Below are 16318 nucleotides of genomic sequence, written 5' to 3' on the forward strand. Positions count from 1 at the left end.
TGTTTGCTCATTAGCAGTATATTCACGATCAGCTGTGGGAAAGTGGCAGAAATATGACTTAAAAACAGTTATATATAATGTTCATTATTAAAGCTATTTAATTTAGCTCTTCTTAAATTGACGCGCAACTTTAACTTTGAAGGCAAGCTGTCTCTTGTTTCTGGCTCTCGACTTTCGTTACTCAATTTGCTGTATCCAAATTGGATAATTTAACAAGCTGAGGTAGTGGTGCACATGTTCATTCAATGCCACAATAACACAGACACAGCATTAACCACGTTAAAGCAGCATCGAAGCTATCCAAAAACAAACTCACACGTATCAGAATACATTAACACTAACACAAGTAGACCAGTGAAATAAATCAATACCTCTAATATTACATTGTTCATCATACAAAGGGAACAATGGCAGATCAATGAAACTTCATTCACGGGCCCTTCCAAAGACCTGTATATATTTTTTGTCATAATTTTCTTTGCTTTTCTATTCCGCCCTCTGAGTGTAAACTGATTAATTGTCCGCTGTATGTGCGATATCATTTGTTGTGTTCATGTAAAATTAAACTTATATATAGCCTATAATATAGCCTAATCTCTGTATAGTAGTGCAGACGCCGCCTGCTCGAACATGAGCGGCACACGCAGAGTATTAACGAAGCGCACCCACATCCCATTGGCGACAATCCGTGTGACGTTTACGGATGTAAACGGAGCAGAATCGTCCTGCCTGTGTAGAACAAGGTGAGCATGTTTCCATATTTAGTTTTAAGGGAGCAGCAGCATTTGTTGAAAACCCGTTAGGACACCAAACCTAGAGAGAAGGACAGCAGGTAGGCTACCTCTGCTAACACCGAGCAGTCTGACGGAGTTCAGCTTTGTGTCACATCCGAGCTGCCCGTCTTCATTCAGACAGATAACTACTTTCCCTACTTTTTGGGTACATCCCAAGTCTCTTAAATTGCCTCCTCGATTCCCTCACTTGCGTCGAAATAAATCGAGGAGAGAGGAAACGAGGAAATGTGTTTCAAGAGACATGAGACGTCCTTTCCTCTGTAGCGTCACTTGAAGCGACGTCTGTTTCTGATGACGACGACCGCTGATCACATGATCACTGTACTAATATTAATAATGACACAAAGTAATCATCACTGTACTAATATTAATAAAGACACAAAGTAATCATCACTGTACTAATATTAATAATGACACAAAGTAATCATCACTGTACTAATATTAATAAAGACACAAAGTAATCATCACTGTACTAATATTAATAAAGACACAAAGTAATCATCACTGTACTAATATTAATAATGACACAAAGTAATCATCACTGTACTAATATTAATAAAGACACAAAGTAATCATCACTGTACTAATATTAATAATGACACAAAGTAATCATGACTGTACTAATATTAATAAAGACACAAAGTAATCATCACTGTACTAATATTAATAATGACACAAAGTAATCATCACTGTACTAATATTAATAATGACACAAAGTAATCATGACTGTACTAACATTAATAATGACACAAAGTAATCATGACTGTACTAATATTAATAAAGACACAAAGTAATCATGACTGTACTAATATTAATAAAGACACAAAGTAATCATCACTGTACTAATATTAATAAAGACACAAAGTAATCATCACTGTACTAATATTAATAAGCGCAGGACCGATTTGTACCGGCGAAATGCGTTTGTCTTATTTATGAATGATCAGCCTCATATGAATGAATGGAAATTAAGATAAATGATGTAAAAGTGTTTCTACTGACAGACAGACAAACTCTCCAACTCTCTCTGACTGTTCGATCTGTGATCTGTCATCACTCTGGTATTAAACTCCATTGATGATGATCTATATCAGATCAGTACGATCGGCTGCAGACTTCCGGTTCAAGTGAGGATCGAGGAGCGAGGAAATGACAAATAAGAGACTTGGGATGTACCCATGGTCAACAAGCCGTTTTCTAACAAGACAGATGTTATTTGTTAAGACTTAAGTATTTCTCCATGATCTACCTTTGGATTGTCTGTTAGGACAATGTTTGTATTGATTACATGAATGGAGTCTGTATTGGCTGGTTCCTTTATCTGCCAGGAGGGGGCACTACAGACATTACATTACATTACATTACATTACATTACAGTCATTTAGCAGACGCTTTTATCCAAAGCGACTTACAATCAGTAGTATATTACATATCATTCACCCATTCACACACTGATGACAGGCTACCATGCAAGGTGCCACCATCAGACTCTAACTAACATTCATGCAACATCCAGTCCACACCGATGGCAAGCCTTCGGGAGCAACTTGGGGTTAAGTGTCTTGCCCAAGGACACATCGACTGCCGAAGACATTTGGTAACTTTCCCCTTAACAGAACTAACAGCCACTGAACCCAGAAGTGTCAACATTTTGACACAGTCTGATTGTGGACGGTGGAATACCTCTTTGCTCTAGCATCATAAACAGTGCAGTTGCAGGGCTCGGAGGTAGTCAGGGTCATTTTCCAATCGAAAGATTGACGGTTCGATCCCCAAGTCCCCATGTCGAAGTGTCCTTGGGCAAAACACTGAGCCCCAAATTGCTCCAGGAGGCTATCTCATAGGTGTGTGAATTTGTGTTTGCATAGTGGATGTATGGGTGTATGAAATTGGGTGAATGGTGACAAATAGTGTAAAGTGCTTTGAGTGGTTGGAAGATTAGAAAGGCATAAATTAATGCAAGTCCATTTACCATGCAGTATGTGCCATGATTGGTAACTCAGCCTGACAACTTGGTGTGTGAGAACACAAAACTGACACATAAACTGCAGCTTGACTGTCATTTTTCAGTCATAACACTAACAAGTATGCAGCTAAATGGGCTAAGTAAGTGTGTGTGTGTTTTGTTACTTTTGTTCTCAATATGCACAGAAATAGACTTGGCCTGAAAACTAAAACAAGGATAACAGAGCTGAACAAGGCAAACATGAAAATTGCCTTTACAGATGTAAACATGTGAAAAATGATTTATAGGCTATAAACAACACATTGAAAATTGCAGAGAGAAGACAATAGTGCAATGGTGCAGAGAACGGTGCTGGAATACATATTGAGTCATCACATTCAGTTTCCCTTGGTAAAATGATTAAGTTTTGGCAGTAGCCAAACCGCATGGACAGCTGAAGCAGAATGGTTTGCCGCAGTACTAACAGGATGCAGCTGGATCAGTGTAAAATGGCGTAATCGGGGCCCTTGCTAAAATAGTTATGCAAGATTTAAATGGAAAAGTACACAATATCCAACAGTTCCTTAAAAAAATAATACAGACTGACTAATAGTGCCCCATCCTAGTAGACACAGGAACCTGCCTAGAGCTGCACACTCAAACCATTTTGGAATTTACAGTAAAATCATATCAGGTGTAATAAACAGTCGTGGAGGAAGAACTCAGGTCTTAAGCAGAAAAGCAGCAATATCACAGTGTATACAAATAAAAATTATTTGTTCAAAATTTAACTTAAAGTGAAAGATTTCATTCCTGGTTGATTTAGAATTTAGTGAAATCAAAGAAATTGTGCTCAGGGTGTAGCAGTCATGAGTTCAATACTGACATGCTACTATCCAGAAATAAAGATATCAGTGCAGTAAAAAGTACAATGTTTCCCTCTATTTACTGGGGCTTGTATAAAGTAGCATGAAATGGAAACACTCAAATAAAGTACAAGTATGTTTAAAATGATAGTACTTCAGTCAATGTACTTATTTACTTTCCACCACTGGACATTAATACATTTACACAAACATGTCATTTTACACTATCGGATAATAGATCTTAAGAAAAGAACGCCGTCTTTTCATGCTGGTAGAAAAGGGCATGCCACATTTGTAACAAATCTACTCATTTATGCTGAATGATAAGTAAAATGCCATGTATGCCATGTTAATGTTCTGCAAAGTGGAGTTATTGGCATGTCCAAGTTTGGTATTTTGGATGTTGCCATCTTGTTTTTTAAGTTAAGACATTTTTAGGTCACCAAAATGTTACAATTCACTTTCATGAACTAACAGAGAACTGTCAATGGAATAAAGTTCTAAGAAAAACTCCCAGACAGGACAACAGTGTTTTTTTCTTCCATCAAATTAATGCAGGGCAAATTTTATTGTCATGGTAAAAGAATTTTGATCTGAAATAAATAGGCTTTTGTTTGTGTTTTTGTTAATGTGAGCTTGCCTTGATAGCTGGGTTAGCCTTGAGTTACTGCATGAAAAGTGAATAAATAATTAGCACCCTTTTACATTTTACCAAAGGTTTAGTTAAAGTAGACATTCTCCACAAATCACTTCTCACACAAAAATATCACAAATGCTGCTTTGTGCTGTGTTTGTTTGTTATACAGAAATGGGATGTTAGCTTATAAGACTGAGACGCTAATGAAGCTAATATTATCTGTCAGCATAAATTCTGAATGGAGAATTCCCTCCATCGGATAGAAATGATCTGAGCAATAAGCCACAAGGCTCTGGTTTACCGTGATGTTAGGCTTGACGTGGATCTGTTGTAAAATCACTGTAAATCAACAGCCTAAAGTGGTTTGCTGCTTTTTTAAAAATGTTACTACATGTACCTGGCAATGTTTCATAAAATAAATACAGCAACAAAAAATCTGTAATTTATTGCACCAGAAAATCATTTTTCTGCAAAGCAATGTAGTTCTTCAGCGACATTTAGCAGACTTTTCACCAAGCAACACACAGACGCAGTGGAAAGAGTGTTTAAAGGTTCGGGGAGGGATTGTTCTGGATATCGCAATTAATTGCGCAATTGTTGAAGTGGTGTTCAATCATACAGGGTGTTAGTCTCTGGACAAGGGTGTTTTAATCACCCCCATTGGCTCTCCAGTACACCTTTACACGGTACAACACGGTTAGAAAGTATAAAAAAAGTTCTCATGTGTTGCAGTTCACTTTCCCCTTGCTGTTGTCACTTGCCAGCAGTATACTTTTTTACAGTATAGCTTGAATATTTAGCAAGTCACTGGGCAACACTGTAAAATAAAATAAAACCGCTAGCTATTGACAACATAACTAGAGTAAAGTGAGCATGATGGAGCGCCGCAGGAATCAGCACTTCCTGTTCCCTTAACTACAAGTCTGTGTTTTTTTTCTATTTACGCTTGTGTTAACCACAGACCTTTTTCAGCCTAAAATAAAGTGGGGTTAATTCAAGCGTAATATTTAAATGGAGTTGTACTTGTATAGTGTTTTTATTAACAAAACAGCTGGGCTCAATGAGACAAAACATGTAAGTATTATAAACGTCTGCCACAGAGATCAATATCTGCCAAAATCCAATGGAAAAATACCAATAGTTTTTTGTCAAAGAAACCAGCGCTATGCTGACTCTCTGGGATGGTTTACAATGTGTCATTCAATGACATAATCACTTCTCCAACTTCTCCAACATAGGGACAGGACATTGTTTTGTCCATATCTCCCAACTGCTTATCCACATTAGCCCACCTTGTACATCAACATTCACAACAAAGTGGGAGATTTATGAACAAAAGGTAACTAATTGCTGCATTTGGCTGAGGAGCATCACGTGATATTATTTACTACGCATGCAATTGGTTTGTCAGTTTAGGCTAGAAAAGCAGCTCAGTTCAAATAATTCTCAATCATTTATTAGTTACAGTTCCGGGTCTGGATAAAATGGTGTCTGGGTCCGGACCCGGACCTTGGTCCATCTATAAGTGACCTCAGCTAAAATTATCATGCGGTATGACACAGTTAGGACACCGTTTATTCTCCCCTAATTGTTTGACGTGACTCCCACTGAGCCTTGAGTTGATTTTTAATGTCACAAACTCAATATGTATAAAATAATTACAATTCCCTCTCACAAGAATTTCTCTTTCAGTATGAAAACCGTTTCATTGCAAACGATTCCCATTTCCTTCTCAAAAGAATCATAAGAAAAATGATTGCCATTAAACTGACCAGACCTGTGCATCTTTACAGGTTTCAGGAAGAAAAGATGAGGGTTTCCACCAGTCATCTGCAACAGCTCACCATCTTCACCACCCTGCTGACGGGGGGTGGGATCGGCACTATGTACTATCTGCTGCAGAGTGAGTACAAAGGAGCTGTGTGTATGTGTGTGTATTAAGTAGAGGTTGGACAAAATATCAATATGGGAATATATTTTATTATTTGCAAACTGCCAAATATTTAAACTGCTCTAAACTGCTGTATTGGGACTGTCGAAAAGAAACTACTTAGCTACGCTACCGTCTTTAAAGGTTGAGTGGCAACGCTAAGCCCGGATACAAAAACCTTCTTGAAGCCCAATGTTAACAGTACAATCCTCAGAGAAGTGTTTAAACCACACTGCAGGCTGGATTCCCTGATAACTGTGACAAACAGAGTGATGGCCCATTCTTATGAACCGGTCCCATGCAGGGGAATGTATTAATAATGTTTTAATAACTTGTGTCATGCGATTAAGGCAACCTGATTGGTCTACCAACCTATTTCAGAACCCCATGTTCGATTTAAGTTAACCACAGACCTTATTTCAGCCTAAAATAAGGTCTGTGGTTAACACAATGGAGTTGTACTTGCTACCATGCAAACAACATGGATGCTACACTGCAACTGTGGCTCAGTGGTAGAGCGGGTCTACCTTCAATCAGAGGATCGGCGGATTGCTCCGCTAGTCCATAAGTCTTTGGGCAAGAAGGACATATGGACAAGACACTTAACCCCCAGTTGCTCCCGTAGGTGCGCTGTGTGTGAATGTTGTATGAATGTTAGTTGGTCCTGATGGGCAGGTGGCACCTTGCATGGTAGCCCCTGTCATCAGTGTGTGAATGTGTTTAATTTACAAAGAAGACGTGTTGTAATTTAAACAACATGCTAGCTGTTTGTTTGAGTTGTCGTTCAGACCTGAGGTCCCGTTCACATGACTTTTCTCATTCGGGGAAAAAAAAATATTCCGCTGATTCATAAACTTCATGAATGCAACACAAATGCCCAATCCCGCTGTTCCATTGAATGCACATGAGAAAATCGACAACATGACTATCTGAAACGCCTCCTGGGTCCCACATCAGCAGACACTTAAAGGCAGGGTTGGTAATAATATTCGATCACATTTTGATATAAGAATCCAGTATCTGTGGCTGTTGTAGGATTGTAATCAGGCCCTGTAATTTGGCCCAGATGTAATGATTGGACGTGTTGCCTACCTGCATGTATTCTACCCGTGCACTCATGCTCATCTCTGGAGACTTCCACAGGCTGCTGACTTAACAACATTGAGTACTAACAATAGCCATATTCGTTGTTTACCTTCATAATGACATATTTATGTTCATTATAATCATTTGGGGGGAGTTGCTTTCGAGGGAAGCCTGAAGGATCGAGCTGTCAGTGTTGCCAACTTGGCGACCTTCTTGCTAGATTTGGCAACTTTTGGAGCTAGTGCTGCTAGCTACTTTTGTTGGAAAAGAGTTGGCTACACTGGGCTGGGTTTTTCAGTTGGATCATTTTTTTTTATCTAGCGTACTCTCGCTTGTTTCTCAAGTTTAACAACCCTGCCTTTAGCTGCATGTGTTGCTTTTACTTTAAATAAAACATCGACTGCTTTAACTTCTTACGACCGGCTCACATACACTCAACTAGCAGCTGTGCTTCTGTTTCCCCAGGTAAACACAAATAGGATTTAAACACTCATTTCCAGATTGTCCCATGGCAGAGCATATTTGCCTGAAGTTGAACCTTTCTCAACTTGTCCATGTCCCACCGCAGGGAGACGTGAATCAATGGGGGAGGTGCCAGGCTACTATTTGGAGCTTCTTTTCACAGTGAATGACAAATCTTGTGCATCTGGTGTTTGAGTGTGGATAAAAAGGGGCTTACTCTTCAAGTACTAGTTGAAAGCAGTTCAACCGCTACTGTCATTACACTGTGTTTTCAGCACTTTAATTATTATTTTATAATCCTCTTAATTTCTGTCCACTTTTTTGTACCTTTCTGTCTACTATCCAATTAGAGAAATTTGTTGAGTCCGACTACCACCGACTGGCTCTGCAGAAGTTGGAAGCATGTCCAGTTGCCATGGAAAGCCTGGGGGCTCCACCTTTAAAAGTCCACAACATCCATCTGACTGACAGAAACAACCGCATAGATCAGCACACTGCAAAGGTACTGTGCTTTAGTAAGTCATCAAACGTTGTTAATCTGTGTTCTGTCTGTTGCAACAAAACAGTCGCCACACCAGTGTGGCTGATGCTTTCTCCTGTTCTGTTTGTTTGGCAATCTTGTCCTTGCTATGGTCCTAAACGTCCAAGTTGGATCATTATTACATAAGAACACGGGTCATGATGTTTGGACTAAGTCACTCATTTTATTACTTTTTAACTAAATGCCTAGGCAGGCTCCTGATTTACACTAATATCCTTTTGGAATATGTGTTAGTTTTACTAGTATTGTGAGAGCAAGTCTTTCATATGTTGTCCACTGTGAGCTTTTGTTATTGTGCGTGGGTGACCAAACTAGTTTCTACTCTAGGGATTGATAAACTTATCTGTCTATCTAGCAATCAAACATGCGATTGGTTTTGGATTCAGATGATGGGCAGCTTTACCCCACAATCATTATGTGAAGAGCTCTGGTACCTGTCTACACATGTGCAGATTCATTTGAATTTGCTTTGTGTTGCAGATAAAGATCCCTGTGACGGGTTCAGAAACTGGAGGTTATCTGTATACTGCTTCAATTCGAGACCCTGACACTAATAGGTGAGTACATTCTGTTCAATTCAGAGTTAAATGCAAATGATGGTGACAATCAAAGGTCACCTTAAATGCAAAATGCACGTTTTCTTGGCTTTTAAACATAAACATGTGTCCCCAGTGTGTCTTTGGACCCCCAGCGTGTCAGAAAAGAACACCCACTCTCTCTTTCTCCTGCTCCATCCATCTGAAAACCTGTGTAAAAAAAGAGCTGATCAAACTATGGACCCGTTAAAGAGGTCCCAAGCCATTTCTGTGTTTCCTGGTGGTACTGCAGAACCACCTTCCGCTAGGTGACCCATTACACAGAGCTCTGCAGAATCCACTGTGGTTTACTGTCATGGACCTGCTAACACATCTCAAGCAAATAATGATCTGTTGTTGGCTGCATGAACTAACAGAAAAGTCATGTTACTTACTTCCATCACTGAGAACGTGAACACCCAGTGGATTAACTTTATGTTTAGGTATTTTTGGTGTTTTTAAATGTCCTCACAATCACAACAAAGGAAACCTGTTTCTCAATGAGCGTCGGTACCAACATTTTAAAACTGAAGCTCTGGATGGATCTGTAGCGGCTGACTGTGACCTAACTTCAAACTTGGAAGATGTAAGTTGTGCCATTTTTATGTATTTTATGTATCTAGCAGACTGTTTGCGTGTTAACGTTAACATGCTGCATTGCTAATATGGTTAGCTTTGATGTCCACAGGCTTGAGTTATGTACTAACTTTAGGTAATACAGACAGAGACTGTGTGGACAATAAGTCTCATATGAAGTCAGTTAAATAATGACAGTAGTATGTTTGGCTTTTTGTGAAGCACATTACTGCATGCAGCTAAAACGTGTGTGTGTGTGTGTGTGTGTGTGTGTGTGTGTGTGTGTGTGTGTGTGTGTGTGTGTGTGTGTGTGTGTGTGTGTGTGTGTGTGTGTGTGTGTGTGTGTGTGTGTGTGTGTGTGTGTGTGTGTGTGTGCTGTGTGTGTGTAGATTCACTTGACAGACTGCCCTGGAGTCACAGATGTAAAAAATCCAAAAAACAATGGTGATTTATGCTTCATATAACTATTCATGCTCTGTTCTGCAGTTATTTCACACTAGTTGTTGTTGTCTAACAAGAAATCTAAATGATTGTGTAAAAGGAACTGAAACATTCTGAGCCTCCCTTCTATCAGACATCCGCTTTTTGACAGAGCAAGTTCAAATGGAAATACAACATGATCTCTTAGGTTTTCACACAGACGCTGTATTGTGTAGTATCTGTAGGTTATCAAAAACATTGAAGTAAATAAATATAAATATATATAACAAAATATACTTCAAACATTGGAAAACTGGAAGTGGAAAATAAAGAAGAGTTACAAAGTCTTGAACAGAAAACCTCTTGGAATCTCTTATGGTGGAAGCTAAATCAATCCTATCTTCTTCAACCCCTAGTGCTTGTCCAGTGGATTAGTTGTCCACAACTGAAGATACAACCACAGCTGTAATCAAAAGTGACCATATAAGGATAACCTTCCCCCACCTATGGAAGACAAATTATGATCCTGACTCACTTCTTGCCCTACATCCTTATCTGATGCTGATCGAGTAGTTGCAAATTCGAGCCAGGCGGCGTGAATGACTCAAATAACGCGAATGGCGCGAAATTTGCTGTGTCGCGAAAGCCAATCAGCGTAGATATTCTCCTCCTGTCACCACTGACTTCCTGTCCTCTCGGTGTCTCTACGATACCTCATATTATTAGAGACTGGACGAAATTATGTGTATAAATGTATACGTATAAACCATATGGTACAAACAACCTCGCATATACACGCCTGTGTGATGTTATTTTAAGAGTTGACGGAGCAGCTACAATGGAAGCCAAGTCCAGCACCAATTGATCTGAGCTTGTTGTCTTGCAGAGAGAACTAACAAAACATGAATTCTGACTTTTTACAAATCTGCATCATTATGTAGTTATTTCGGCATCCTTTTTGTACGTTTATTGCAAGTAAATCACAGCAAAATTGTTTATCTTCGGTTCATACAGCTATAGTAAACCAGCCGACGTGTGGCTTGCTAGATACAGTGAATACAGCTCGATGAAATCCACCAAGCGCCTCCGGATGATGTTATGAACCCAGACAAGACGGCGTCTAGTTTCCCGGAATATCTGGAACCACCACAACAAGCACAAAGCAGAAATAGTAGTTATTTCTTGCATGGTTGATTGCGGAAACAAATGGCTTAGTTGACGACGGTTTCCAGGGAGATAAGCCACTCCCCCTCTCCGGCACTTCTGGCGCGAATGAAGCGATTCTGAAAAACATTAAACCACTTCTTACTAGTCAGCTCAGCAGTCGAGTTGACAGTGTTGAAGATTTAGTTTGCCTTGTTCATAACTAGAAACGGACCATGATCAGCAGCTTCAATAAAACCAGAGACTGGGTATTGAAAATGTGAACCCATTTCCAAAAAATACCACCTCAGGTCAACCTGTTGATAGACCCTGACCCTCAGTTTTGTGCTTGAGATGTACTGGTTCCTGCCCACAGTACAGTTCACCTGGCACTTCCCCTAATCCTTACAGAAAAACCATTTGGTTTCGATTTAGGCCAATTAATGCTGTCACTGAAGCCGACGCATATACACCCTTTCCAATCAATGAAATCCTTGAATCCCTTTCTGGAGCTGCCCATTTCTCCACAGTTGACTTGGATCATGGCAAGAACCCATGGATCCAGATAGCAAAGAAAGAAAAATGTTACTCAGTCTGGATTATATAATTTTAATATCATGCCCTTTAGGCTCAAGAATGCGCCGGCCACCTTCCAAAGGCTCATTGAAAGAGTCTAGGATGGCCTGATGTTAGAAATCTATCTAGTCTATGTAGATTACATAATTGTTTATTCGTCATCTGTTACTCAGCATTTTTTTTTTCTTTCAGGATTGTAATGGATCAGCTCTGCAAAACTAATCTGACAATCAACCTCAAGAAGTCTAGGTTATGCATGCAAGAAATCAGATTTCTTGGACAGATTGTCTCTGGTAAAGGAGTCAGTGCTGATCCCGACAAAGTCGAGGCAATACAACATATCCAGTTCCGACGAATCTAAAGGAAGTTTAAAGGCAAAGTGGCCTTGCAAATGGCCTTGCTGGATAGTGTCACAAATGTTCACCAGACTTCTGGAAAATTGCGCAGCCCCTGAATTAACAAAAAAAAAAAAGTGGGTGAGTCACCCACTTGTGAGTCAAGCATGTCAGCAGGCCTTTGACCAATTAAAGTCCAGTTTGACCTCTCCACCTATCTTGCGTCACCCAAATCATTCCTAGACCATTCCTAGTCGATACAGACGCAAGTGATACAGGTCTTGGAGCTGTGTTGACCAAGAGAACGAGAAAAGGAGTCAAAGAAGTTCTTGCTAATTCAAGTTAAACAATAAACAGGGCTGAACGGACTTACTCTGTAAAAGAAAAGGAAATATTTGGAAGTAAAACCTACGCAACAGGTTGTGTACTGTTAGCTTTGATTCGTTAGCACCAGTCATTAACTCACTCAAGCCAGTGGTACGGAGGAAGAGACACAAGCTAAAATAACCTCATTTATATTATGTCTTTAGACTTTTGCAGTGTGGTTATTGTTAAGCAGCAATTCACCAAGACATATATGAAGTATGTGAATGTTTTCTTGGCTAATAAACGATCAAACCGGGCGAGTGAATGGGTGAGTAGGCAGAGGAAGAGACACAGCTGTGGGGGAGGTTAGAGGAGACAGCTGTTGATCAGAGCAGAGGAGAAATGATTCATAAAGATTGTTAACGTCTTATCGTCGCTTTCCAACCACAGAGAGCCAATACAAATACAACATGAATACTTGTTTCAGCATTAATGTTGTCTCAGGCTAAATAATACATCAAAGTGTAATAAGAGTGTCTGTAGCAACCAGCTGAACAGAGTGTCAAGTTGCTATGATCTAGCAAAAAATCATAGCAACTTGACACTCTGACACACTATAGTGACTCACCGCAGCAGTTTCAGTGTAATATTCATATTGAGATACTGTCAGCAGACCTGTCTCTCCGGGGCAATGTCTCTTTTACACAACACCAGTTACAACCCACAGTCAACCAGTCTGTGTAATTCATTTCTGCCTCCATATTTGGTAAAACTGAATTATAATATTTTCCACTGTAGCAGTTCTTGGTCAATCTCACTGAATCTCACACTGTCGCTATTTTCAGCTTGTACTGAGTTTACAAGCCTTTGGTAAACACAATGCCAGTTACACTCCTAGTCAAATGCTCTGTGTAATTAATTTCTTCCTTCATACCTGATACAACTGATGTATCCTTATCTACAAAGTTTGTAGCTGTGCTGTAGCTACACATGTAAGATGAGGATGGTGTCGTAAACTATAACTTTACTCCTGTCACACTTACTGTCATACACCTTGATGTTGAACTGTGAATCTGTCATGTTTTTACAGGTGGTCTGAGGGACCTGATGCTCTGTCCTGTAGCTCCTGTCTGATGAGGTGTTCCTGAACCCAGCAGACTCCTCTCACAGAATGAATAACCATCAGAGGAAAAGAGGCCTCAGGATGACCTCTGACTCGAGGGCTCTGTTAGCATCTGACACAACTTCATTAAACAAGAAACCCTCTACTGATGGAGCACATGATCTGGGGTCTCATTTATAAAACAGTGCGTAGGATCCACACTAATTGTTTGCGTATGTTTACAGGAGGAAATGCAGGTACGCCAGAAAAAATTATTAAGATTTATATAACTTTGCGAACGCCTGCCAGTGTGCAATATCCTTTTTATAAATCCCAAATCAACCTGTAAATGTGCCCAGCTGGTTCAGCCTCACATCCTGCCCTCCACACGCCCGCATTCAGCCATAAATGGTCAATGCAAAGCACCTCATGAATGTTTATGCATAGAAATGAGCCTGCTGATCAATCGGTCTTTACGGGGAATCGCATTAACTACCGAGAGGAAGAACACCGGTTTCCTCCCATTTCTTCCATTTACAAAGTCCTAAGAGAGCCAGAAGTAAACACAACTTATTTCCACACTTTGCTTAATTACACAATACTTAAGTGCAGGTGGTGAAGATGAAGGTGAGGTGACAAGAGAGGTGTGCAAGAGTCACCATGGTGACTGCTCCAGTGAGCTCTGATACTGGCATCAGAAAGCTGTTTACAGTTTGTCTGTGTACAGTATATGGGTCCCTTTTGACACCTAATGAAAACTCAGATTGTACTTGGTGATTTATGCCTAGTAAGAGAAGATTATTTAAAAACTATTTACGCTCTGTTCTGCAGTTCTTTGACACTAATTGATGTTACCTAACAGCTGATGATAATTTCATCAGCTGCTCCACAGATGACCATGAGTGTCGGTAGTTTCGGTCTCTCCTCTGTACTCCGGGCTGCAGACACCACTGATGAAATATTAAGCAACATTTGATTTGAGGTTTGAGATGGTTTATATCTTTTTACAATTAATATGTGCTTATAGTTATGGCTCACTAGTACATGCACAAATACACTGCTGGTTACACTGTTTATGATAAAGAGATTATATAAGTGCAAAGTAACATGTTATGTGAAGTGAAATGAAATGTGTGAAAGGCATCATTATACCTGTAATGATGCCTTTCGCACATTTCATTCCTACAGTCTGGCTTCACATCACCACTCCCCGTCTGCGTCGGTAATCCAAAATGTTTTTATACGCATGGGTCAGCGTTTCCGTACAGGTACGCACATTCTTCTGTCAAGTTTATTGTTTATAGATCACAACGTTTGCATGGGAAGTGGTGTACGCAACGGTTATAAATGAGACCCCAGGACAGTTTACATACAAATTATGGCTCTGCTACATTGGGCATTATGTGTCCCCAATGTATATTTAAATGTCAGTCTATGAATAAACAGCTTTTATATTTAAGGAAGTTTTTGTCATCTTTTATCTTATTTACTTTAACAATCTTGTATTTGTATTCGAAAAAATACAACACAAAAAAAAAATACTTCACAGTTTTATGTAATTACTCTATTTAACAGGTGATATGAAAACAGTTAAAAAAAACCATGGTCCAAAAATGTAATCCTTTACCCCAGGTTAAATACTGACTGTGAGCAACACATTTATCTTTGAGTCAAAATTTTTTACTACAATATGAATCATACAATATTGTATAATATACTATATATAGTATTCATATTCTTTACAGATAACTATAAAAATAACTTATCTCCTCATATCATTTGATTTCTTCTTCACTGGGCTCTGTCCATCATTTCTCACTAATATACCTGTGAAGACAAACGTGGTGACATAAGGGGAATCCTGCAAGCTGTCATGATGCTTGTAAAGTTATTTTCTCTGCATATTTGATTGCACAAAACCTGTAGGTCGTATGAAACAAAAAAGAATCTATCCAGCAACAGCTCTATTGGATCATTTTATGCAGAAACATTTAGTGGGATATTATCAGAAACTACTTTTGTCTATCTTGTACTTTTTTTCTTTTAAAGATCAAAGTTTGTGTCACAATGTCCATTTATCATTGTAAGAGCTTTGTAGCCACAATTCCTGACCTGTGTTTTCCTCTCCCTGCAGGTGGAGTCTGAAGCAGGCAGTTCTGAAGCTCCGAGAAGGACATACCATCGACCTGCTAGATCCTCCTCCCCCAGCTTCAACAGAGCTCACAGAGGGGCTGGACACCGACCGCTGGCACTGACCAGCTCCATGTGCTATAGAGAACAGTGACAGTGGAAGTCGCCCTGCTTCAACAGGGGTTGAGCAGTGACCCAAATAATAGTACATTTACCAAAAGGCAAATCCTCAACTCTAGTTTCAGACAGCAGACAAACCTTTAGTCCACTGACTTCATTTCCCCCCTACTTCCTCTTCCTGCAAATGTTTGTGATCAATTAGATAAAGACTTTCCTGTAAACTTGTTTTTTTCAAAAAGCAGGTTAGTCTTGGTGATGGAAGGCTCCGTTTCTGTGTTGAACTTCTTCTCCTGGTATCAGTTTTACTTAAACATTTGCAAACCAGCTAGAGCATGTTCTGTGTGTTTTGTGTTCTTGAAACTTTTCATACCGTTAACAAGATCTATTGAAGAAAATATGTTTTCCAGAAACCCTTTAAAAAAAGAGAGCCAAAATAAAAACACAGGATTTTACCAGACCTAGGAATCACGTTGCCAGGTGACAGGCAACTGATACTACCTGGATGTAGGCCAACTACAAATAAAGCAATATATATATGTATATATATATAAGTGAAGTCTTGGCTATTATATTATTCCTATTGTCAAATATATAATAAATGAGTAAACTGTAAGATCTATATAAAATTGGATATAATCGTACGCAGACTAAATGGTTGAGTTCACATAGCACATTTGAAAAAGGATATATATGCAACATTGATATCATCAAATCATATTACCACACACTGACACACATACTGTGAATTATTATTATTATTTTCATGTTGCTGAT

The 16318-nt window shown here is 39.3% G+C and overlaps 1 protein-coding gene across 3 annotated transcripts; it reads left to right on the forward strand.

Moving 5' to 3' along the window:
- The first annotated feature begins 662 nt into the window (after positions 1-662).
- Positions 663-16088, forward strand: LOC129088836 (cytochrome c oxidase assembly factor 1 homolog). 3 transcript variants are annotated; one of them, XR_008531116.1, is made up of 6 exons: positions 663-743; positions 6036-6145; positions 8071-8222; positions 8742-8818; positions 8934-9422; positions 13283-14732. XR_008531116.1 is itself a non-coding variant. In XM_054596072.1 (5 exons), the coding sequence occupies exons 2-5, from the start codon at positions 6052-6054 to the stop codon at positions 15547-15549; spliced, it is 444 nt and encodes a 147-aa protein (XP_054452047.1). In that variant the 5' UTR covers positions 663-743; positions 6036-6051; the 3' UTR covers positions 15550-16088. The 3 variants fall into 3 exon arrangements, 2 of the variants coding, with proteins under 2 accessions (XP_054452047.1, XP_054452048.1); XM_054596072.1 differs by lacking the exons at positions 8934-9422; positions 13283-14732 and adding an exon at positions 15429-16088; XM_054596073.1 differs by lacking the exons at positions 8934-9422; positions 13283-14732 and adding an exon at positions 15429-16088 and having other exon boundaries at positions 743-832.
- Positions 16089-16318: the final 230 nt, after the last annotated feature.

Source organism: Anoplopoma fimbria, chromosome 3 (assembly GCF_027596085.1).
Source record: "Anoplopoma fimbria isolate UVic2021 breed Golden Eagle Sablefish chromosome 3, Afim_UVic_2022, whole genome shotgun sequence".
In the NCBI taxonomy this organism is placed as follows: Eukaryota; Metazoa; Chordata; class Actinopteri; order Perciformes; family Anoplopomatidae; genus Anoplopoma; species Anoplopoma fimbria.

What these genes read in the sequence shown, in the direction of transcription:
- LOC129088836 (XM_054596072.1), top strand. Translation starts at nt 6,052, where the DNA reads ATGAGGGTTTCCACCAGTCATCTGCAACAGCTCACCATCTTCACCACC. An exon ending in TATGTACTATCTGCTGCAGA is followed by an intron (nt 6,146 to 8,070) that starts GTGAGTACAAAG and finishes CTATCCAATTAG; the next exon opens with AGAAATTTGTTGAGTCCGAC. An exon ending in TAGATCAGCACACTGCAAAG is followed by an intron (nt 8,223 to 8,741) that starts GTACTGTGCTTT and finishes TTTGTGTTGCAG; the next exon opens with ATAAAGATCCCTGTGACGGG.